The 25,533-nt window shown below is 34.8% G+C and overlaps 1 protein-coding gene across 4 annotated transcripts in view; it reads left to right on the forward strand.

The window, feature by feature from the left end:
* The window catches only part of RTTN (rotatin), a 146,815-nt gene that overhangs the window by 69,312 nt on the left and 51,970 nt on the right, over nucleotides 1–25,533 (forward strand). For all 4 annotated transcript variants that reach the window (XM_047766974.1, XM_047766973.1, XM_047766975.1 and 1 more), the window contains exons 29-34: nucleotides 7,615–7,743; nucleotides 8,630–8,740; nucleotides 10,903–11,061; nucleotides 12,298–12,369; nucleotides 21,772–21,961; nucleotides 23,230–23,321. In XM_047766974.1, coding sequence (XP_047622930.1) covers nucleotides 7,615–7,743; nucleotides 8,630–8,740; nucleotides 10,903–11,061; nucleotides 12,298–12,369; nucleotides 21,772–21,961; nucleotides 23,230–23,321 — 753 coding nt within the window. The remainder of the gene's footprint in view (nucleotides 1–7,614; nucleotides 7,744–8,629; nucleotides 8,741–10,902; nucleotides 11,062–12,297; nucleotides 12,370–21,771; nucleotides 21,962–23,229; nucleotides 23,322–25,533) is intronic.

Consider the following 25,533-nt stretch of genomic DNA (forward strand, 5'->3'; position numbering starts at 1 on the left):
GCAACACCAGATCTTTAACTCACTGCACCGGGCTGGGGATTGAACCTGCACCCCTGCAGCTACCTAACCTGCTGCAGCGAGAACTCCTCATGTAGATTATTATTCATTGTTTATGTCTCGTCATAATGGTTAAGTGTTTTAATGACTTTTATTAGCAAACATGTAAGATTACTTTTATGAATAAATTCATTTTCAAGAAAAATAAGGCTTACATTTCATTAAGCCCCTGTATTAAGGTAACTTGTTTATTTGCTTTTATTAACCCTTTTATTTGTGAAATATAACACATGGAGAAATCACACAAAACGGAAATATGTAGCTTGTCTATTATCACATAATGAGCACCCATGTAACCACCCCTGATCCCACAGTGGAGAGTGGCGAGGACCCTGGAAGTTTTCTTCATACCCACTTCCAGTTTCTATTCCTCTCTGGAAAGGTAGTTGTTATTTTGATTTTTATGGTAATTACTCCTTTACATTTCTTGATGGTTTTACCGATTAATTATGTGTCCATATACAATAATTTCTCATTCTTTTGATTTTGTTAAGTGGAATTGTATGTCTGGCTGCTATCTTTTTAACATTATGCTTATGAGGAGTTCCCATTGAGGCACAGTGTGTTAAGAATCCAGCTGCGGTGGTTCAGGTTGCTGTTGTGTAGGTCAGCTGTGGCTTGCATTCAGTCCCTGGCCGGGAAACTTTCATATGCCATGAGTGTGACCAGAAAAACAAAAACAACAGCAACAAAAAACCATTGTGCTTATGAGAGTTACTCATTTTGCTTTCTGTAGGTGGAGTTCATTAATTTCACTTTTTGTATACTGTTCTCTCTACCATAATGTTGAAGGACAATTTGGCTTCTCTTTTTTTTCCAGTTTAGGGCAATATTGGATATGGCTGCTGTGCACATTCTTGTTTTGTGTTGAAAATGAGTATATTATATATATTTTTTGAAATTTTATTTTCTAACTATGGTTGATACATGGAAATTTTTTAAATGTTAGTCATGTACCCAGCAATCTTTGTTTCCAAGCTCAAAGGAAAGACCTTTAATGTTTCATTTTTTAGTAAGCTGTTTATGGTAGTTAATTAAAGTCGGATAAAGGACAGTTTCTTCTAATCTTACTTTGCTGAGTATTTTCTTTTTTCTTTTTTTTTTTTTTTGACTTTTGGCTTTTAGGGCCTCACCAGCAGCAAATGGAGGTTCCTAGGCTAGGGGTTGAATCAGAGCTGCAGCTGCCAGCCTACACCACAGCCACAGCAACGCCAGATCCTTGACCCACTGAGTGAGGCCAGGGATTGAACCCACGTCCTCATCTATGCTAGTTGGGCTCGCCAACCACTGAACCACGATGGGAACTCTGAGAATTTTTTTTTAAAATGATAGGTGTATATTGCTTTTTTCAGTTACTTTTAAGTTAATCATATGATTTTTTTTTTCCGTATTCCATTAAGGTGATAGATTATATTAGTTGATTTTAAAATGTTAAACAACTTTACATTTCTGGAAAAATTTCAACTAGTTGTGATGTGTTCTTTTTGTATATAAACAGATTTAGTTTGTTAATATTTTTATAATTAATCTACCTATTTTTATAGACAAAAAAGTTTCTAGAATTACTGCATCTATCTTCTTTCTCGTAAAACTTTTGTCAGGTTATAAAAATAAGCCCATCCTTATACATGTATATTTTCTCTTTTTCCTTATATAACTTTCTCTTTTTTTCTTCTTTGGAGTAGTTGATTTGGTGTTAGTTCTTCCTTAAATGTTAAATAGAATTTGATGGTAAAGCAATCTGGGACTGGAGTTTTCTTTTGGGAAAGATTACAGATTAATTGAATTTTTAAAGTAGATCTAAAATTACTCAGATTTCCTATTTTTTTTGCGTGTCAGTCTTAGTAAGCTATGTTTTACTGGAATTTTACCTGAAATTTCAAATTCATTGCCATAAAATTGTTCATCAAATCATCTTACTTTTTAAACATCTGTCAGATCTGTAGTGAGGTCACATTTCATTTTAGTTATTCCATATCTCCAGTTTTCTCAATTGGTCCTACTGGTAGTTTGTATGTTTTATTAGCCTTTTCAAAGAATGAACGTCTGGCTTTGTTGACCCCCTCTTTAATGTTTTTTCCCCCTCTTTTATTAATTTCTGCCTATATTTATTTCCTTCTTACTTTTGTTTAATTTATGGCTCTTTTTCTATCTTTTTAAGGTGCAGTCTTACTGACTTTTTTCAAAAATACATTTTTAGTTCTAATTATCTTTCAGGCATGGTCTTAACTTTATTCCACACATTCTGATATGCCATGCCTTTATCATCATGTAGTCTAGTATAGTTTTAGAATGATGCAGTGGATATAGCAATGATGTGTTTTTGTAAGAGAACAGCTTTACCGAGATGCCCTGGCAGCCAGCCTTGCATATTTGCACATAGGCCACATAGGCAGGGCTTAACTGTAGCTGAGATGAGCTTTCTGTGATCCTTCTGGAACTTGAGAGGAATTGTATGTCTGGCTGCTTTCAATGAGCAATGCTCCAAGGCCATTGCTCATTTGCCTCACTCTTTCTTAGAAAGTCTGTCATGGGCCTATTTTTATCCCCTTGGATTCTGGTGAGTGGGCTTTCTGCCATGCTCCCCATGGGTACAGCAGTGAGCTGTGGAGAGCTTAGCTGCAGCCTGTCCTGAGAGCCTCAGCAAGTGCCCTCCCATTGTATTGTTCTCTTCTGGCCCCACTGTTTCAGTGTCACTCTGTAAAAGGGATACTGGGAGCTGGCACCTTTGCCTACTCTTGTTTCTGCTTTTTATATAATAAACTGTCTCAATCTAAAAGTGGCTCATTGTTTCCTTAGTGGCCAAATTTATCAGCATTCCTTGCCTTGAAAGCTTTAGCAATAAAGGTTGGCATCTTTAACTGTGTTAGAAATTCAGGAAAGGCTCCAGGAGGAGGCAGTGTAGGGAGAGGTTTAGAAGATCAATAAACTCAGAAGTGATGAGCATTCTAGACATGGAATGTTTTGACCAAATCCTATCTAGAACTTCCTATTCCTTGCCACTGTTCTCTACCTACCACCAGATCATCCTTTAAAACAGAAACCTTTCATTCTGATCTCCTTTTTTCAAGTGCATTAGGCTCTTTATAATATTTCTTTTTTTTTTCTTTTGTCTTTTCTAGGGCCGCACCTGCGGCATATGGAGGTTCCCAGGCTAGGAGTCTAATCAGAGCTGTAGCTGCTGGCCTACTACATAGCCAGAGCAACTTGGAATCCGAGCCATGTCTGTGAGCTACAACAGCTCATGGCAACACCAGATCCTTAATCCACTGAGTGAGGCCGGGGATCAAACCCTCAACCTCATGGTTCCTAGTCGGATTCGTTAACCACTGAGCCACGACGAGAACTCCCCTAATCTTTCATTTTGACTCATATCCATTTTAATTTTTATACCACATTTCTTAAAGTTTTAGTTAAATTTGCCTCTTCTCATTAAATTAAAAAAGCATACTTAAAAAAGTCTATTTCTTTTATATAGTTTCTTCTCTTTTTAGGTGGCAAAGTTTAAGATCATACTTATTCATTTATCTTCGCTTGGTAAGCCTTTTCTTACTCTTTCAGATATAGTCACCCAAGTATTATTTGACTGACTGATCTCTTCTATAGGTTATGTACCTGAAGCAGTTTATATATGCCACTGTTATGGTACTTAATACATTGTATTTTTATTTTGCTTTATGCTTTGAGCTATTAGACTGTGAGCTTATGAGAATCATCTGTGTACAGTTTCCACTATTATAGCTCCCCATTGGCCTAGCACAGTGATTTTTACATAGTGGACAGATAGTGAATCATTTAGTTGTATCATAGCTATGACTTTAAAGTTAGAATAAAGTTTAACTTTGGGGAAATGTGACATAAATGAATGTTAATGATGTGTGTTTAATTTTTGTATTTTCATTATTAAATCATGCTTTAGGTGATGTTTGTATATTCACCTGTAAATCATGCTTCAGATAATGTTATCTAGGATTTGTTTCTAAAAGTACATCTTGTTTTTTTTTTTTAAAGATTTTAAAATTCTAAATACTCTCAGTTGTACTGTAAAATTTAATATGAATTTTAGTGTGGTCACTTTAATGAAATAATTTTATCTTGAATAATTATAAATACTGAAAAAGGGCAGACTGTCAGTATGTTATCTCATGCTTCAAAGTGTCCATGATCAGAAAATATGAATCTTTAGAACAGATGTATTAGCTTAAGACTTAAAAAATTTTTTAAAGAGTCAACTCCTCTAATGCATTTAATATAATACCACCTATAACTACCTAATTTATAGCGTTATTTGTAATGTGATTTATAAATACTCTGTTTATAAATCTTTTGGAACACATCTCCTCTATTAAGTGGTTTTTATCTGTTTCAGATTGGAGATATATGAGGACATAATTGTAATTGAAGAACTTAAGTATTAGATTATTTATATTTAGAAACTATCAGAGGTACTTTTGTTTGTAAAATTGTGTTAAGAGGAGAGACTTCAGGTCACACCTCTGTTTCAAATACCTGAAATTAAAATGAGCTTTCTATGTTATTGGAGAACAAAAGGGATTAGTTCTAGGTAAAAAGTCTAGGCAAAAAGACAGTAATATTCTAAGCCAAGTTGTCTTTGAGGTAAGAAAAAGCAGCACAGTTTATTAGCTAAAGAATAGATAAAAAGTGTAATCTATGTTTTATAATGTTTCACAGTTATGAAAACCCGATGAACAAATCTTGATTTGGGGTACATTTTATGCTTCATACAACATCATGGGAAGAAAATCTTTATGTCGTTACATTAAATGAAAAGATAATAATATGAAAAAGTCTGTCACTTTTGTTAGGAATTGTGGCAGAGTCCTATTTAATCTTACTTGGGTCCTTCTGCTTAATTACTTAATTAGCTAAACAGATTTCTTTATTTTACTACTGACTATACTGATCTTTTAGAGAGTAAAATAATATTTATGTGAATGGACATTGAAACAAAGTCATTGTTAGTCCAAATGATTTGCTTCATAGTTTCTCACTAATTAAAGCTGATTCCTTTTCAGATGAGAGCTAAAATTCATTATTAGATATTTTGTTTCTGCCCAGTGAAATTTGAGTACGAGTATTAGCTTTTCATGGTTGAGGAATGAGACTTTTAGATTAAGCATGATGCATTATGGTAGGTGAATAAACTATGATAATTGTTAAAAATCATATATGAAGTGTAATTTCAGGGATCTGAGAATATATCAAGTTAACAGGAGATAGTATCAAAGTAATACTATCCCTTATAAGTAGACTTGTCCCTATAAGCTAGAACTAAAACCATGATGATACAGGGAGTTCCCATTGTGGCTAGGAGTTCCCGTTGTAGCTCAGCAGGTTAAGACTGACTAGTATCCATGAGGATATGGTTTTATCCCTGGCCTCCCTCAGTGGGTTAAGGATCCAACATTGCCATGAGCTGTGGTATAGGTCACAGTCTCAGCTTGGATCCCATGTTGCTGTGGCTCTGTCTTAGGCTGGCAGCTGCAGCTCCTATTCCACCCCTGGCCTGGGAACTTCCATATCCTGTGGGTGGGCCCTAAAAAGCAAAATAAACAAACAAAAAAAACATGATAATATAGCTCTCTCCAATGACTTATAACAAGATAATAAGGAATTGATCATTTAGGTTTTTACTTCTAAGATAGTCCTTTAAAATTTTAAACTTTTAGTTATGAAAAATCTTACACATATACAGAAGGAATAGTAGAGCAGAGCCCATGTAGCTGTCACCTATGGTTGTTAACCAATGGCCCATCTTGTTTCATTTTCAGACATACTATACAATTGTTTGGTTTATGAAAATTCTAATTTAAGTCAAAATCCCCAAGTTATCTTATGAATAAATTACTTTTGTTAAATAAGCTGTGCCTAACATGATTTATATTTATGCTGTCTTTTTTTTTTTTTTAAACTAATCTGTTCTTCTGCAGGTGCTTAAAAGAATCCAAACTAAAAAGTAGTCTCTATTATAAGACCAAATAGCTTACATTAAAGAATTCTGTGCTGAATAAAAGCATTCAGAGTCCTTGGGTAGATGAATTAAAATTCTTTCTGTTGTATTAGATAATAAGTAGTTTTGATTGCTTTGACTCACACAAGTTTTTACTTCATAATATATTGGCACCTAAATATACTTAGCATGCTTTTTATTTTATTTTTGCATTTTTGGGCCATACCCACAGCATATGGAAGTCCTCAGGCTAGGGGTCAAATTGGAGCTACAGTTGCCAGCCTACACCACAGCTCATAGCAACGCTGGATCCTTAACCCATTGAGCGAGGCCAGGGAACGAACTCCCATCCTCATGGATCCTAGTCAGGTTCGTTGACTGCTGAACCACTAAGGGAACTCCCTTAGCATGCTTAAAAAATATATATATATATTTTTTCATATATATATATTTCATATATATATATTTGTGAAGTATAACATCTTTTTACTTTGAATTTTTTGTTTGTTTGAATTGAAAGCTATAAAGATTCTTGTTATTCAGTGTCAACAAATATTTATTAAACCCCTCTATGGAGGACAATAAATGATTTACACAGAAATGTTCCAGAAGAGTTTGTCACATATTTTAAAGGATTTTCTTGATCAGGTAGAAGGACTTTTTCTCACACTGCTGTCTCTTAACTCCTGTTTTTATTCTGATTGTGCTTCTTAGATAAGGGCATGTTGCTTCAAATAAGAAACATTTCTTTTGTTGTTCTTGATGGAAATATGTTAAAGCCACAGATATGTGGAAGAGAAAAAGTTGGCACAGTTGATGATTAAATACTAAACATAGGAGTTCCCGTTGTGGCGCAGTGGTTAACGAATCCGACTAGGAACCATGAGGTTGCGGGTTCGGTCCTGCCCTTGCTCAGTGGGTTAACGATCCGGCGTTGCCGTGAGCTGTGGTGTAGGTTGCAGATGCGGTTCAGATCCCGCGTTGCTGTGGCTCTGGCGTAGGCCGGTGGCTCCAGCTCCGATTCGACCCCTAGCCTGGGAACCTCCATATGCCGCGGGTGCGGTGCGGCCCAAGAAATAGCAACAACAACAAAAGACAAAAAAAAAATAAATACTAAACATATAGTTAAATATGAAGTAGAAATCTAACATTGCCCAGAAATGGAGAAACTGTCTATTTACACTTAAGCCATAATTCTGGAAAATCTAACCTAACTCTTGGTAGTTAGAGTTTTATATAGCTAGCAATTTCTAATTCTACTTTTCAACAAGATATTTGTAAAATAAATTATTTTACTTGAAGTATCCTCTAAAGCAGATTTTAAATCACAAAATCTCCTGGAGTATACTACACATTCTTTGTACAAATTCCAAATGGAAAAAAATTTAAATCAAGAATATTTGTTTTAGTTGCAAAATACATATAACATACAATTTACCTTCTTAACCATTTTTAAATGTATAAACTAAAGAATATTATAATATATTTTATGTGTTCAGGATTCAATTCAGAGAAGTCAGTAGAAAGTTATGTGTTTATTCACTAAGAGTAAGGCCACCACAAATTTGTTTGCATTTGTTTTTCAGGTTATTACTTCTTTTTATGTGGAGCGTGGGGGAAATGCTATGTCCTTCATGGGAAAAGGTGTCACAAAGAGCACGGTTCTTTGCTTGCTTCACTTATCCCATGAGATGATGGCCCAGGCCCAGAGCTCGGTGAGAGCATTGAGAGCTGCCTGTTTTCCCACAGTTGCTAGAAAAGGAATGTGCTTTGTCTAATATGTCTATTCTAGAGAAACATCTCTTCTGACTTCTGTTTAGGAAACAAAAGTGATTTATTATTTATTTATTTATTTATTTTTATTTCCCCAATACATTTTTTTTTCCTACTCTACAGCATGGTGACCCAGTTACACATACATGTATACATTCTTTTTTCTCACATTATCATGCTCCATCATAAGTGACTAGACACTCTCATACTGAGTGAAGTCAGAAGGAGAAAGACAAATAACATATGATATCACTTATATCTGGAGTCTTATATATGGCACAAATGAACCTTTCCACAGAAAAGAAAATCATGGACTTGGAGAATAGACTTGTGGTTGCCAAGGGGGAAGGGGAGGGAGTGGGATGGACTGGAAGCTTGGGGTTAATAGATGCAGACTATTGCCTTGGGAACGGATTAGCAATGAGATCCTGTTATGTAGCATTGGGAACCATGTCTAGTCACTTATGATGGCGCATGATAATGTGAGAAAGAAGTGATTTTTGACTAAGATGTTTCTTATAAACTGTGTATTATACAAATCTGAATTTTACTTGAAATTTATTTTGATTGAAATCTGCATGTGCTAGAGAACTACATTTTGTCTAAATTATAGTGAAAATAGCTGTTCTGAGGAACAGTTCTTATGTATAATTTTTTAAGGAGGAGCTGAGATTTTTGTTTGCCTTTTTTGGCTAAATAATGAATTAAAACCAAGTCGTAAGAATATTTTTACTTTGTTTTGATTTTAAAAAATTAAATTATTTTAAACTTTTTCTGTTTTACTCTTAGAAACTTCTCTGAGTTTCTGTTCCCTCTTTTTCTTTCTAGGAGTGGATGTCACTTTGGTTCTTGCCTTTAGGTGGTCATAGTGAAGAACACGTGCCCACTCAACAGGGGTTGGCTTGGTTGATTCCATTGTGGGTTGATCGAGACCCAGAGGTCAGTGTGAAGGAAAATTGATCCCATTATGTGTCGATTAAAAACAAATGGAATAAAATGTATATGTATATACATATTTGTATTTTCCAAAATGAGTTTATTTTTAGTGACTATAAGTTAAGCTATATATACCCCTGTCTTAGTCAACTAGGGCTGCCTAATAAAATACCATAGACTGGGAGGCTTGAACAAAGAAATTTATTTTCTCACACTTTTGGAGGATGAAAGTTGTAGATGAAGTTATCAATGTAGTCAGGTTTGGTGAGGACTCTTTCTGGCTCTCAGGTGGCTCCCTTTTCACTGTATGCTCATATGACCTTTTCTCTCTTCTTATAAGGCCACCAATCCTATCAGATTAGGATCACACTCTTATGACCTCATTCAACCTTAATTATCTCCTAAAAGCCCTGTCCTCAAATTTGGTCACATTGAGGTTAAGACTTCAGTATATTCTGTCAGATTCAGAGTACAGATTAAAAATAGTAAGAAAGGATGTATTATAGAATCTATCACTTTCAGAAAGAACAGCAAAAAATTAATTGGAGAAGTCCAGCCATTTTCAAACACTTTGGAGGGATAGCAGCCAAGTGATGTTTGAGTGTCATTTAATAGAAGAGTACCATTACAGTACAAGAATAGCACTGTTACAGTGCAACATTTTATATCATAAATCAGTTTTCCAGTTTAGCCATTTGTTCACTGATTTAAATTTTTTTTTTTTTTTGCCATTTCTTGAGCTGTTCCCGCGGCATATGGAGTTTCCCAGGCTAGGGGTCAAATCGGAGCTATAGCCACCGGCCTGCACCAGAGCCACGGCAACTCAGGATCCGAGCCGCATCTGCAACCTACACCACAGCTCACGGCAACGCTGGATCCTTAACCCACTGAGCAAGGCCAGAGACGGAACCCGCAACCTCATGGTTCCTAGTCGGATTCATTAACCACTGCACCACGACGGGAACTCCTGATTTAATTTTTTAAACTACTTTATTGACATACAAAAAGCTATACATATATAATATGTACAACTTCATGAATTTGGAGATATGTAAACATCCCTGAAATAGAAACACATTATCAGAATCAATGCTATAAGCATATCCTTCCCTTACAAAAGTTTCCTTCTATCTTTACTGTTTGTCTTAGTTATTAGAACACTTAAGATCTACCCCCTTAAGTGTATAATATAGTGCTGTTTACAGTGTAGAGGTACATTCATTAGCCACATTAAACTAGGAATGGTTGCTTGACTGAGCTGTGACTACATTGTTTTTTGTACTCTGTAGTTATCAGTGAAACTCTGTTTTGCAATCAGAATTCAGAAGTTCTCCAACATATGTAGTTTGAGCAGCACTTTTACACCATATCAGCCTTATCTGAAAATATTTTTTATTAAAAATAATTTTGGGGAAAATACTAAGTGACTTATAAAACGATAATTCAGTTACCTCTTTTTGACAAGTTTCAAGAAGTTAAAACCATTTGAAAGAAATAACGAAAAATTAAGGAAAGGTAGAATGCAATCATAGGTATCCTCTTAAAGTGAGAAATAAGAATCATGTTCATAAAAGTAAGCACTATGCTTTCCCTAGAAAAAGGCTTTTGAACTATAATTTTTATTCTTATGCCTGGTTTTGACTTTTTGTGTTTTTTGTTTTTTGTTTTTTGTCTCGGATTTTGTTTTTTGCTTTTTAGGGCCACATGTGCAGCACATGGAAGTTCTCAGGCCAGGGGTCAAATTGGAGCTACAGCTGCTAGCCTACACCACAGCCAGAGCAATGTGGGATCTGAGCCGCATCTGTGACTTACACTGCGGTTCTCCGCAATGCTGAATCCTTACCCCCACTGAGTGAGGCTGGGGATCGAACCCGTATCCTCATGGATACTAATCGGGTTTGTAACCCACTGAGCCACAATGGAAACTCCCATATTTGTTTTTATTTAACTTTTATTATCTATATTTTATTTTCTTAAATCATGGAATAGGATTTTTTTTATTCATTCATAAACTTGTAGGACAGTTTTATTTAAAGGTCTTTTGTAATTTAAGGTTATAGAGAAAGTGTCATAAAAGTATGATATTTTATGTACAAGAGAAATAAAGGGTTCATGTTGTGAAATTGGATTCTTTGGTCTGACAACGTTTTCTTCATTTTGAACAGGTGAGGTTCACTTCACTGGGATTAGGATCAGCACTGACCACCCTTGAAACTGGCTGTGTGGCTTTGGCAAACAGCTGTCAAAACATTTCTGGTGGGCTCTGGGGAACAGTGCTGAACATTCTTCTGGACCAGTCAGAATGTAGCATGGTGCGCCGGGAGGTAGGTCTGTCTTTTAGTTCCTCCTCCATTTTTTTCTCTTGGAAATCTGTTGTGATAGTTCTCATAAACCATATTCCCTGTTCAACATGGCGAGCTGACCACTGACCATTGTCTCCTCTTCCTGCAAAAAATCCAAATGAAATAGTAGTAGAGAACTAAATGGTATTGGTTCACAGTAAAAATAGGAATCCTTTACTCTGAAAAATCAAAGCAGAATTCAGTGTATTTTAATATGAACTCTCTTTTATTACACATTGAAAAGTAGTTCACAGGAAAAAAAATTGCTTTTATATTATCTCAGTGTTTAAGTGTATAAATCTTTACTTAAGATAAGGGGCTTTCAGAATACTCTGTAGTATTTATTATATAACATGTAAGAGGAAAAGTAAATACTATCTTAATTTTTTCTGAATAGTTTATGGATTTCTTTTTTGCTGCTTTTATCAAAGTGATGATTGATGGAGACCATTTTAAGAACAGTAATCAGATAGTGATTAGAGGCTTATAAAGAAAATAGCAGCTCCTGGGCCCACTGTTAGCCAGGTTCCAGTTCCAAAATCCTAAAGCTGTAGTTTTCTCATTTGCTTTTTAATAGTAATGTGTAGCTTTACTTGTAGCTACTTGTAAAGTAGCTTTCTCTTGATTTACCAAGTTTAAAGATTATCTGTTGACTTCCAATTAAGATGGTTGAAGATTGCACTCCCTTTGGATCCCCTCTGTTTCTCTGGTTATTCTCCTGTAATTATGTCATAATCTTTCACTAAATAGATAATCATTGTTTGTATTATTATGATTATCTAACTTAAACATCTTCAGGGCCCAAGAAGTTAAGTTGGATGTTTGTGGTTTGTATTTCTAACTAGCAGTTTTTTAGTGAGAGGAGCTTGTATGAGAGAGGAAGAAAGAGATGAGAGAGAGGTGTGTTGGTGATCTGTAAGAGGATAATGGAAATATGAAAGTATATTTCTGAAGTCCTACCAGAACAGTTTATGTTTTCTAACTAATTTTTTAGAAAAATAGGATTCTGAAATAGGAAAAAATATATTTCCTGATGAAGTAGTTCCCCCCACTATTACGTCATCACCTAACAAGATGAGTTGGGAAGTTCTCATAATGACTTCTCAGTGTGTACAGTTGCCCAGGGATATGCTTTTTTGTTATTGAATTACAATATATTGGTTATTTCAGAGATGACAACAAGATGGCAGTATTGACATTTTTTTCCTTTAATTTCAGGCTGCATTTATTTTTCAGAATCTCCTTGTAATTCCAATGCCTTCAGTAGTTATAAAGGATTATACTTGGCAGGTAGGTGACTTTAAACAATTATCAGCCTAGTAGATATTTGAGATTAATTGATGATAAAGTTTCAGCATATATATATATACACATATATATATGTATGTATGTATGTATTTCATTAACAATGAAACTTTATTATACAAGCCAATAGGATCTCTTAAAAGAGAAGGTAGAAATTCTCTTATGCTTGATTAGATGTACAAATTCTTCTCCATAGTGTTAAAAATTAATTTAAATAGAAATAATCATCATATGTACTAGGTACTCTTCTAGAAGCATAACAAATATCAGGTTGTGTAATGGTTTGAGTTATGAACCATTATTATCCTCATATTGTAGATGAAGAAAATTTAGTATAGCAGGTTTAAATAGTTTGCCCTAAATCACACCCTTTTCCTCTGAGTCCAGGCAGTTTCTCTTTCCCACTCATTATATTGTCTATCTAATTCAATAATAATAAATTTATTTATGGTCATATATGCATTGATGTTAATGTTTTTTTTTTCTTTTTTGGGTTAGTGCAGTTGGTGTCATCATTTATCTTTCTTTGGTTTCTATTGGATTAATTTTTTGTTTCATGTTCTGAATATCAAGTCAGTAAATAGTTTTACCTAACTTTTTTATAGCCTACTGCTTTTTTAGATGATTAGGAGGATAGAAAAGTGCTTTTCCTGGGGCGATCAGATGTGCTCCTCTTCTTCCCTATCTCTTAGCCCTAAGTCCTCATCCTGTATATATGTTTATCACACTGTTGCATCTCCCCCCACCCCAAGGATACTAGACAAATCTAAGGTTTCTTTTTAAATTTTCATTAGACTATATCTTTGGAGAAATCACTGTCTCTAGTTGAGCTGCAGTGAGGGCAGCTTTTTGGGCAGTCACCTGACATGAATCCAGGTGGTTGTTAAGGCCTGGATCTCATTTAACTCTTGGAAGGATCACTTTTTCCAGATTTTACAAACCCAGCCTAACTGCCAATGATTGAAAATCCCAGGCTGCTTTTCCACAGGCTTCACTAATTTGTTTAACATGCTTTCTGATAATGGTTGTTATTCACAGCCTGTGTTGTAATAAAACTGTAGGACACAAACTAGAAAAAATACCCGGGATTAATGTTCATATTAACAGGGTTGTGGTTTTGATGCCTCTTATCTAATAACTAGGTTTTGAAAGCATATTGTTCTTGGTTCAAGTGCAAATAATCTCTTTCCCATTGTTAAAGTAGTGACACTTGTATACTATAATCTTGGTGAGGTACTGTTAGTGAATTTTTTTATTATTGAAGTAAATATAAAGTCAAAAGTAATAAGATATCTGGACTCTATCAAGCTTTTGGGACATCACATCGAACCTTATGTAGAAGTTCACACTTTTTCTAAAAGTTAAATAATGTACAGTTCCTTTTTGCTGCTGGTGACATGCTTATTGCAGCTTTTTTATTATTCTCTAGTTCTTCGTCATAGATTTTTTTCTACTAAAAAGTTGAAAATGGTAATGTTAAGTGTGCTTTTGGAGTCTTTTGCTTTGTCTGTGTTTACTGGAATCAAAAATATTTGAGAGCTACTCTAATCCAAAATAGTACTTGGTGATGAAACTTCTCCTAATCTTAAGCAAAATTAGAAAAATAAATCTAAATATTTTTGTACATTTTTAACAGACTCACATTTTCTTCCTCTCTCTCTTTTTTGATCTATTTTTGGCTATTATTTTTTAAGAGTCCTCACTTAGCAGTATAAATAGTTGATAATCCAGTATTTGTCCTTCAGTTTTAAAAAGTTAAATCCCAAAGTGAAAACAGCTGTTCTAGTAAAGGAGATGATAGTCTTCAACTATAGATAATTAAATTTTATAACCTCCATGAAGTTGTGACATTTGTCAGTTTACTACAGCCAGAAAGAAGGTGCTACTTTCCAGCATTTTATTTTATTTTGTTTTAGTTATTTTATTTATTTAGTTATTTATGTTTACAGCCACACTTGCAGCATATGGAAGTTCCCAGGCCAGGTTCTGAATCCAAGCCACAACTGTGGCAACACTAGATCCTTTAGCACACTGCACTAGGCTGGAGATTGATCTGCGCCTCCACCGTGACCTGAACCACTGCAGTCAGGTTCTTAACTCATTGAGCCGCAGTGGGAACTCCTCTAGAATTTTAAAATTAAAACTGTCTCTGGTAGAATGATGAATAGTCTTTGGCAACCAAATGTTTCATTTACTTTTCTTGGTGTATATTTTGCAGTGTTTTGAAAGATTTAGCAGGAAGTAGTACTAGTATTTAGAAGCTTTGGAAATATTTTATTTTGGTTGAGGTCAATAATTTGATTAATTATGTCTTACAAAGAGAATTGCGCTTACTACTTTGCGTTTTGCTTTGATGCCTGAAATCTAAATTGATGCCCTCCATACTCTTGATCCACTGAGTCTTGTGCAGTGTTCCCTTTATGATTATTACTGCTTTTCCTATTCTTTCAGCACACACCCAGCAGAAATTTCTATTTCATATCACTGCTGAAATTGCTGTACCTCTGGTAATAATTTACATATGTAAATTATCAATTATAGTCTGGCTGGGTTTCCTTTCATTGTTAAGTTCAGTGCCCTCCTATCAAATGTGTATATACTTTGTAGCTTTATTCCTGGTTCCACATTTTTCATAACTTTATTCTTCTTTCATTTATGCTGTACTTTTACTGTCTTGTTATAATTTACCTTTCCTTGTAATAGGGCTTAAATCTTTTCTGGAATAAGGTGAGACATATATCATTTAAAACATTTTTGGGAGAGTTTTGAAAGGAATAATTTATTAAAGTTATACATTTTATAAAAATTTAGTTCTTCCTTAAGTTTTAAGACTTAGCTTATAATTTTTCTTTCTTCTGCTTCTATTTATAAGCTACCAAAGTATAGCAGTCTTTTTAAAGAGCTTCTGGGTAATGTTTATTTCATTTGAAAACTTTCTTTTTTTTTAATTGAAATATAGTTGATGTATAAAATTATGTAAGTTTTAGATGTACAACATAGTAATTCATGTTTTTTAGAGGTTGTATTTCATTTAAAGTTATAAAATATTATCTATATTCCCTGTGTTGTACAATACATTTTTTAATTTTAAAAAACCACTAACTGCTATAATCTATCTTAATCTTCCTCTTCTCTGAAAAATATTGGCATTTAATGTCTATATCATTAAATTAAGTTCTTTCCCTTGTATAACCTTTACTGCTTGCCTATTTCTTATCATTTAACTTAATCTTCCTAAATGGAATGTATATTTCAGGACCATATTTTTAATATTTAAAAAAAAATTTCTTCCAGCCCCAACCACAGAGAAGATGGTGCTCCATCAGTCTTTGCTAATGTGTAGAAATGTGCAAATCATTTCATTTTTTCTGTTAGTCTTATTGATATTGCTAAGTAAATAAAGTTGAAAATCAGGTCTTAATTTTTGTAGCATAACTCCCATTATCTTTCCCTGGATAGATAAATGTACAGGGAGTGGGTGGTCATAGGAGTAGGCACAGATAGAGAACCTCTCAGCACAGCTCTCCTGGGCACTTAGCAGCCCTAACAGGACCTGGAAACCAGACTCCTGCTGCACAAGCACCGAGTTCCTATGGCACCAGTCCTTGGTGCATTATAGGTCTTTTCACTTTTGCATAGAAAAGTGTGCACTGCTTTTTAAGACCAATGTTTATAATGTTGGCTACTCCCTCTCTCAGGAGACCTTAAAGCATGTTTATAATGTTTATAATGTTGGCTACTCCCTCTCTCAAGAGACCTTAAACCATGTTGTGCTCCCAGTTGGCTGGTGTCTTGTAAACTGATTTCCTATAATCTGACTTGGATTGAGTCCTGTTGAATGTGAAGATTCTGTTGCTGGATATAGTTTGAACTCAAGGATTCTTAGTCTCTTTTATGGGTTATAATCACTATCATTATTTAGATGTTCAATTTCATATTTGCTTGGGAGGAGTTTCAGATTTGGCTGGGAGGAGAAGACTCCTGCGTACTTTTAACATTTTTTTATCACTTATTTATATATTTTTTTTCTATTGCACAGCATGGTGACCCAGTTACACATACATGTATACGTTCTTTTTTCTCACATCACATGTTCCATCATAATTGAGTAGACAGAGTTCCCAGTGCTACACAGCAGAATCCCATTTCTAATCCATCCCGAAGGCAACATTCTGCATCTATTTACCCCAAGCTCCCTGTCCCTCCCACTCCCTCCCCTTCCACCTTGGCAACCACAAGTCTATTCTCTAAGTCCATGATTTTCTTTTCTGTGGAAAGATGCGTGCACCCACATGTTCATTGCAGCACTATTCACAATAGCCAAGACGTGGAGTCAACCCAAATGTCCACTGATAGAGGATTGGGTCAGGAAGATGTGGTATATATACACAATGGAATACTACTGGGCCATTAAAAAAAACAAAATAATGCCACTTGCAGCAACATGGATGGAACTAGAGACTCTCATTCTGAGTGAAGTAAGTCAGAAAGAGAAAGACAAATACCATATGAGATCACATATCTGGAATCTAATATATAGCACAAAGGAACCTTTTAACATTTTTAATCAGTGTTTGAACACTTCCTTACTTTCTGGTATAGCAAGATGCTAAGACTTTCTCAGCCTTGCCCTGGAATCAGGTATTTGCTCAGAGAGCCCTGATTTCTTTCAGTGAAGAATGGTATATAGATATGAGATCTGGGTCCTAAATGTGCTCGTTGTTCCTAGGGAGGGGTCATTGAGTCTTTGCACTCTCCATGGACAGAACCAGACTGTTTGCATATGTGTTTAGTGTGTTGTAGAGAGATGGCTGACTGATTTATAGTTGTAGTATGTATCATTTCCATATTTGATGTGATAATTATAATGCATATTTTTCATCTTTTAATGAAAAGATGTGTCCATCATGAATCATTATGACTATTGATTTCACAAAACAATAAATATTTGGTGTCAGAGAAGCAATATAATTTTAGCTATATTCATAATTTGTATGTAATTAGGTTTTTCTTATGTAGTTAGGATCTTTTTTCAATCTGCGTTACATTATAGCATTTAAAAGTTTGTTACAGGAGTTCCTGTTGTGGTTCAGAGGTAATGAGCCTGACAAGTATCCATGAGGTTCCGGGTTTGATCCCTAGCCTCACTCAGTGGGTTAATCTGACGTCATGAGCTGTGGTGTAGGTTGCAGACGTGGCTTGGATCTGGCATTGCTGTGGCTGTAATGTAGGCCTGCAGCTGTGGCTCTAATTTTATCCTTAGCCTGGGATCTTCCATATGCCATGGGTACAGCCCTAAAAAGAAAAAAAAAGTAAAATGAAAGTTTGTTATATATAAAAATAATTCCATTTTTCTTGAAAATATTCTCCATTGTTCTTAAATGTGAACTTGTTTTGCTTCATAGCTAATGGGTATTTTAGTATTGTGACACTAGGAGAACGTATGTTTTAAATATATTATAGCTTATTGCATCTTTGAGAGCAATATTTAGAAGTTAATTGGAGTATTCTATGACTTAATTAATTTGCTATTTTCTTTGCAGATTTATTTGTAATGCCCTCTGGTGAATTGCAGAGTTTTCTTTCTTTGCATATTATCTTTCTCAGCTTTCCCTGGCAGTAGTGCAGATGATCTGGCAGCCCTAGCACTCACCTGAGGGCAGGCTGGTAAGGATATAGACATCCTGAGGCAGAGCAATTAGACTGTGCTGAGTTCCCCACCTTGCCAGAAGACAGGCCCATCAATTACTGATGAATCTGTGGAGCAGAGTCTAGTATATGCATGGAGGTCTTCGTTTTTCTGGCCCTTGTACATTAGTCATGTGTAGAAAGCCTAAGTCAGACTATCTTTTGTGCGTATGCTGAACCTGGCTTCACTGCTGTGATTAAAGCTCTGCTGACAATGTGCCATTGCTACCGGGAAGCTCTGACATGTGGAGATAGGGGATTCAGGCTTAGTTAAAATAAGTAAAAGTAAATAATGGTTATGTAATATGTACATATTCCATATCCTTTGGTTTTCCTGAAAAAATATTTTGAATGGATTGTTTGAATTTTTAGAAAAAATTGTTTATTTCAAGTAATAAATATTCACTGTAAAAAAGCTAATAGAGCTTATAATGAAATCCGTTACTCCTTCCATTCACAGAAACAGCTTTACCTGCTACTGATTCTACTGATTTTAATTCTTCAGGTAGTTACCTTCCTGTCTCTAAATACTATGTTTGCAATAATGTTTGATCCTTTACTCTGTCAGTATTTAGGTGTTAGCTCATTTAAATAGAGTCCTGACAATATAGTTTTACTTACTGGTCCTAGTTTCTCCCCTGGCCACCACTGCTGTTTCTGGTCTCCTTACCTATGCATCATATCTCTTACTCCTCCACCCCACCTCCCAATTAAAAAGTAAGGTGTGGTTAAGGTGTTGCTGTCCTTTACCAGTATCTCCTCCCCCACTTCTACTGCTAATTTTTGTCAGTTTTATCTCTACTTTTACTTTGTGAAGCCTGATTATGTTTAGGTTCTTTTCTGCAGCCTCAAAAGTGGAAAGCAGTAATTCATTACAGAGCCATTTATTGGGGTGTGGTTAGACTTCCTTATCTCTGCTTCCAGGGCTGTGACCTCCCCAGGACTCAGAGGAAAGCATTCCTGGTGTGTGTGTGTGTGTGTGTGTGTGTGTGTGTGTGTGTGTGTGTGTGTGTGTGTGTGTGTGTGTGTGTGTGTGTGTGTGTGTTTTTAGGACCTCCCCAGGACTCAGAGGAAAGCATTCCTGGTGTGTGTGTGTGTGTGTGTGTGTGTGTGTGTGTGTGTGTGTGTGTGTGTGTGTGTGTTTTTAGGACCTCCCCAGGACTCAGAGGAAAGCATTCCTGGTGTGTGTGTGTGTGTGTGTGTGTGTGTTTTTAGGACCTCCCCAGGACTCAGAGGAAAGCATTCCTGGTGTGTGTGTGTGTGTGTGTGTGTGTGTGTGTGTGTGTGTGTGTGTGTGTGTTTTTAGGACCTCCCCAGGACTCAGAGGAAAGCATTCCTGGTGTGTGTGTGTGTGTGTGATTATAAAAAATTTATTTGGGAGTTCCCGTCGTGGCGCAGTGGTTAACGAATCCGACTAGGAACCATGAGGTTGCGGGTTCAGTCCCTGCCCTTGCTCAGTGGGTTAACGAAGCTGTGGTGTAGGTCGCAGACGCGGCTCGGATCCTGCGTTGCTGTGGCTCTGGCGTAGGCCGGTGACTACAGCTCCAATTCGACCCCTAGCCTGGGAACCTCCATATGCCGCAGGAGCGGCCCAAAGAAATAGCAAAAAGACAAAAAAAAAAAAACTTATTTGTGCATTGGGTGGTTTTTTTTCCCTTAAAATTTCTATTAATTTTTTTTTCTTGCATTGTGAGTCATATAATAGCTCAAGTTTTTTAAGCTCTTAATCATCCTTTCTCTTCAATTAGAATCTGCTTTCCTGGTAATCATCCTCAAAACAATTGTATTCCTACCTAAAAACAAATGCATGAATGACATTCTTCTGAGTTCTTCTTTGTTTGAAAATGTACTTAAATTGCACTGGATTGATATTTTGGGTTACCAAGTATTAAGTTGAAATCCTCCCTCCTAAGAATTTTGCTCCACTGTCTTCTAACATCTTGTGTTGTGATTGAAAAATTGGATGCCCATCTGATTCTTTTTACCTCTTTATGGATGACTTTTACCATCTTCACTTCATCTTTGATGCTCTGGAATTTTTTGATTATATGTCTTTCATTTCTCTTGCTTGACATTTATTAAACTCCTTAACTTGGAGACATAGCTATTTTATATCTTTTGCCTCTGGCAATTTTTTCATATTTATTTTAAAAATGACTTTTCCTTTTTCTTTGTTTTATCTTTCCACAAATTATGTGAGTCTTACATTAGGCCTCTTGAATTAATTTTCTGTCTCCTTGTCTTTTACATTTCTATCTCCCAGTTTCTCCTAACATCGTATCCTGGGATATTCTTTTTTTCATACCAGAATTAGTTTAACTTCTTCAATCTTGGTAGGCCAAATAATTTTCACTATGGTTTATAGGCAAAGAAAAATAATCTGGTTCTAAAACTTTATTAGGTACATTTAAATATGTCTTTTATGACTTCTTTCATTATCCTTATATTCTAAATATTTTTCATTTTATATTAGTGAGAACTAGAGAAAAATGAGATTTTAAAACATTAATTAAAGGGTTAATGTGATTTTGTTAATTATATTCTTTATTACAATGATAATTATGCATATTTATAGAATAATTACTATAGTTTTACATTGTACTTACATGTGTAACTTTAACTTACTTTGAAAATATTTATAACTAGAGAGTGGATTTTCAAAGACAGTGGGTTTGTAACACCTTACCTTCTAGCAGATGGTAAACTCATCAGCCTCAGTGGGCCTTTACAGAATAAAGAAACAACAGATTTAAGAACTCTTGAAGAATTTGTTTTCAACATTTATACAGTTTACATTCATTCATCTATTTTTGGTTAAACCCTTGTGAAATTAGACTGTGGCTGTAACTAATTCAGGAAATATAGACACGATTTTACAAAAGTAAGAATTTCAAATAATTTCATATAATCTATGTAGTAAAATATTAGAAAATTGTTCCGAGCATTATTATGAAATATATTAAAACAGTATTTGTGCTACTTTGTTTAATACTTTTATTATTTATTGGGGTTTGTATATAGTTGGAGTTTAGTAAACTTAACTGAATTATTTTTAATATTGAAGTAAGTTTAATTTTAATACTACCATTAAAGAGAAGGGTTAATGGAAATAATCTTATTAATGTAATTATACCTTTAACTTGTAATTTTACCTCCGACTATTACTTTATATTCCTAGATAGTTAGTTTTATTATTCATGTCTTGGTGATCAAGCGGTGTGAGAGAAAGGACATACATGCAAATTTCACAGTTAGTAATAAACTTTGAATAGGTTTTGACCAGACCTTTCCTGTTGTCGCTTAGATTTCTATTTTTATCTTTTATTTTTCTTTCTTTGGTATGTTTAAAAAATATTAACTATATTATTATCTTACTAAAATAAAAATAAACTGATGATGTGATTATTTGTATATTTTAAACTGATCCTTTGCATACTTTTAACTGTATTTATGGCTCAAATATATAATTACTTGGTTAAAGCTGTACAGTTTCATAGGAACATTTTAAACTAAGTATCCCCTCAATAGATAGACTTGATCAGCCTTCTGCCTTCAGGGAATTTGCCTGGGTCAGGTTGGTATATTAGGACAGGGACAGATGAAAGCATTTGTTGGTTGAGGGGAATGTGGAGAGACAGTGGGTCTTTTTGAAGAAATTATGTGATAAATCACTGTCGCTCTCTCCCTCTTTTCCTAAAGGGCCCTTGTGTCCATGACGAGGACTCTGGCCTGTCACTCATAGGAAAACCTGCCCTTCAGGCTCTTTTATATCACTGCCATTTTTATGAACATTTGAATCAGATGGTAAAACATTGTTACCTAGGACGATACAAGTTTGATTTGAATTGTTCTGCTTTAAATGGGACTTCTGAAGGCAATGATATAAATGGTAAGTGTATTATATTTATATTGAGTTTTTAAATTGTTTATTTATTTTTTCCGGCCGCACCCTGGCATATGGAAGTTCCCAGGCTAGGGGTCCAATTGGAGCTGTAGCCACCAGCCTATGCCACAGCCACAGCAATGCCAGATCTGAACCGCATCTTTGACCTAAACCACAGCTAACGGCAACACCGGATCCTTAACCCACTGAGAGAGGCCAGGAATTGAACCTGTGTCCTCATGGATATTCAGATTCATTTACGCTGAGCCACGACAGAAACTCCTATATTTAATTTTTAATAAACTGTAATATTTTTTAAACTGTTAAAATTGTGTTTGTTACAAAATATTTAAAAAATTTGAAAAGTACTCAGGAAAACCTTCATCTAGTTCCACTACCCAGAAATTACCTTTGTTGTGTTAGGGTATATTCCATTCTTCCTTCTCTGTATAGCTTTTGTTTATTTTACATAATTGTGTTCATATCTTATGTACATTTTTGTATTTCCTCCTTTCACTAAACATTGCCTAAGCATTTTTCTGTGTTATAAATTCTTCATGGAAACCATTTTTGACATGTTATTAATGTTTCATAAGTTATTTCATGCCCTTCAGTAAAGTTTTATGTTTTTTCCCCCTATTAAATGTCTTAAAGTTTTTGAAAGGTTCTTCCTAGGCAATCAAGAATGAGAACTTTTCCTCATTTTCTCATTTGTTTTGCTAATGTATTTACCCTGAAATATTTAAATATAAATTTCTAAATCACTTTTCTACTCACTGTTTAAAGAGATTAAGGGAAGAATGACATTTGATGAAGTTTTTGAACATTGTAAATAAATGTCCCTAGGAGGAAAGTGACCCCTTTAATTGGATTTCTCTGAATTGGTGTTACTGGAAGCACAGCCCTTGAACTAACAGCATTGGCTACTGCTTCCAGCTTGTTAGAAATGCAAATTTATGCCCTACTTGATTTGGGAGAAGGAATCTCTGGGAATAGGATCCAGGAAACCACTTTTAACAAGCTCTTTATGATTCTTCTGCACTTTGAAATTGGGGAGCTGGTGCTGTTGATAAATTGTGTTAGATTAAGCTAAAGGACAGTCAACTTAATATCATTAATTTTTTGTGAAACCTGCTTTATCTATAAACTAAGAATAATAAAAAATTGGAAAACTTCTTAAGTTCTGGATTGGTTTCATGTAAGGAGTACTTTTCCTTTTAATTGTTACAGTACCCAAAAGACTATTCATGTTGACAGTGTTCCTCTTGTCACAGGTTTAGATGACTCATTCAAGTTTTGGAGGGCTCCATCTAGGTTGTCCAATCAAGATCAAGATCCAAGTTCTCTCTCCACCTCAGAAACAATGGTATGTCCAAAGAATGCTTAAGTGCTGCATTTTTAATTCTGAAAAAATTTTAATTTACATAGTAGAAAAATAAGAATAACTATGAAGTATAAGATTTTGACTATAGCAGCTGTAATTTATATGAAGTGTGGTCTGTGCAGAACTAGTGTCTGCCTTGCTCAGATATGTATACTTTTAGATGAGTTTTCAACCTCTTTCTTACCTTTTTTGGTAGAACCAGAAGTTCAAAAGTTTTGAAATGTTTATCAGTAGCAGTAGAAGTGAACAAATCTCATATGATTAGTAATGCTTGATTATCCTGAAATTTTGCTTAAGGACTAGACAGCTTGAAGAATGTTGACTCATTCGCATGATTCAGTGTGGTACTGATGATTTTACACACATTTCTAAATATGTGCATCAGATAGAAGCTTGTCTTAATTATCTGAAATACCTGGAACTTATGTACACCTGCTTGCCTTTATTCCTTTTCATTTAGAAGTTGCTTTGTTATAAAAAGTTTGACACACTAAGCATTTCTAAATGATGACATGCTAGGTTTCATTTGTTTTACAAGTATACAAACTCATTTATTCTCAACTGAAAAACATTGTGTTCAATTGCAAAGTGTTTTTAGAACAATTACTATGTTGTAGAACCTATTAGGAAGGCAAAGGCTTGACACTGCTGCTTCTAGGACCAAAAAAAAAAAAAAAAAAGGGAGAATAATAAATAATTACGCTGACATTAATAAGATTCACATCTTAGACTTTTTCAAGAGACTGGTACTTTTTGCTGCAGTTTTAAGGGTCTTCCCACCCCACTAGACTTAGAAGGGCTTATGTTTAGTGCTAAATTGAACCTTTATTTAGAAAAATAGAATAATTACCCCAGTTCCACTAGATGTCATGCTTTTCTTTGCAAACTAGAAATAGTGTGTGTCTTTGTCTCAATAAGAGGAATAATGGTATGGTTAAATGTCAAAGGAAATTGTATTAATTGGTTATTTAGTTCACAGAGAGACAGCATTAATATGTGCTTAAAAATAATTCTTCTAAGATTACTCTGTTTGTTTAAAGGGCTATAGATTAACTTTGAAATCTTTGTATGCTCTTCAGTTCTTTGCTTGTAGCACGTATGCAGTAAATAGTAATTACTCTAAATGACTTTGTTATCTTAGCTATTTTATAGATATCAAGTTGTATTTATCCTATACAAGGAGGCTTAAGTACAAAAAACAAAAACAAATCAAGCTTTTGCATTTCCCTATTTCATAATAAAAGATAAATCTTACAGTTAGGATAGTAGATTTTCTGAGAAAAACTTTGGAAGTAGGTTACTTATTATGATCATTGTTAAAAGAGAAGCACCTCTATTAATGTGAAAATCTTTAACTTATTTATGTTAGGATATCATGTAGACTTTTAGAAATATATTCCAATGAAGTCTTTTTTAAAGAATTCTTATAGATAGTCTTGTATAAGATTTACTTCTTGTAGTTTACCAAAAGATTAGTATTATCTGTTAGAATTTTTTACAGTCAACTATTTTCTTTCTTTTTTGGTTTCCTAACAGAAGAGTTTTGGTATTGGTGACTTTTATTCACAAAAAAGTAGTCTAATTACCCCAGTTCTACCAATTCTCATGTTTTCCTTACTGTATTAGAGATACTGTATATCTTATTCTAACAGGAGACAAATTTGCGGGATTTATTTACACCAGAATAACTTTAAACCTAAATTGCCATTACCCAGATCAACTAATAGTTTCTTGGTATAAGAAAATGTTGAAATTACAAATTGAGTTGTCATTTGAGTGGATATAAATCTTGCTAATAAGCTTATCTGGTTATTTATGTCATTATTTTGTGTCTCTCCCAGAATTGAGAAAAGATGCAGCTTGTTGATTGGTTTGTTTTCCACTTTGGCTTTCTAAGCACTATCTTTGATTTGGGTCAAATCATTGTGCTGATATGTGTGCTCTTGCTGGTTCGTCATCCATTCTGTGCTGTCACTGCCACATTAGGTACTTTATGGTGTTAACTAATGAATATTAGTTTAGTTATTTGGCAAGAGTTGGAAGGATTGGGACTTGTATGTTTTGTAAATTACAGATGAAGTAAGGACTGTCATTGTTACCTTGGGGGCATTACCCTTATAAATAAATGTCTTTTCAGAGATGGCTTCCTTAAACTTCAGTGTCTCCTTCCCAAGGTAGGAGGGGTTAGGCATTA

Source organism: Phacochoerus africanus, chromosome 2 (assembly GCF_016906955.1).
Source record: "Phacochoerus africanus isolate WHEZ1 chromosome 2, ROS_Pafr_v1, whole genome shotgun sequence".
NCBI lineage: Eukaryota > Metazoa > Chordata > Mammalia > Artiodactyla > Suidae > Phacochoerus > Phacochoerus africanus.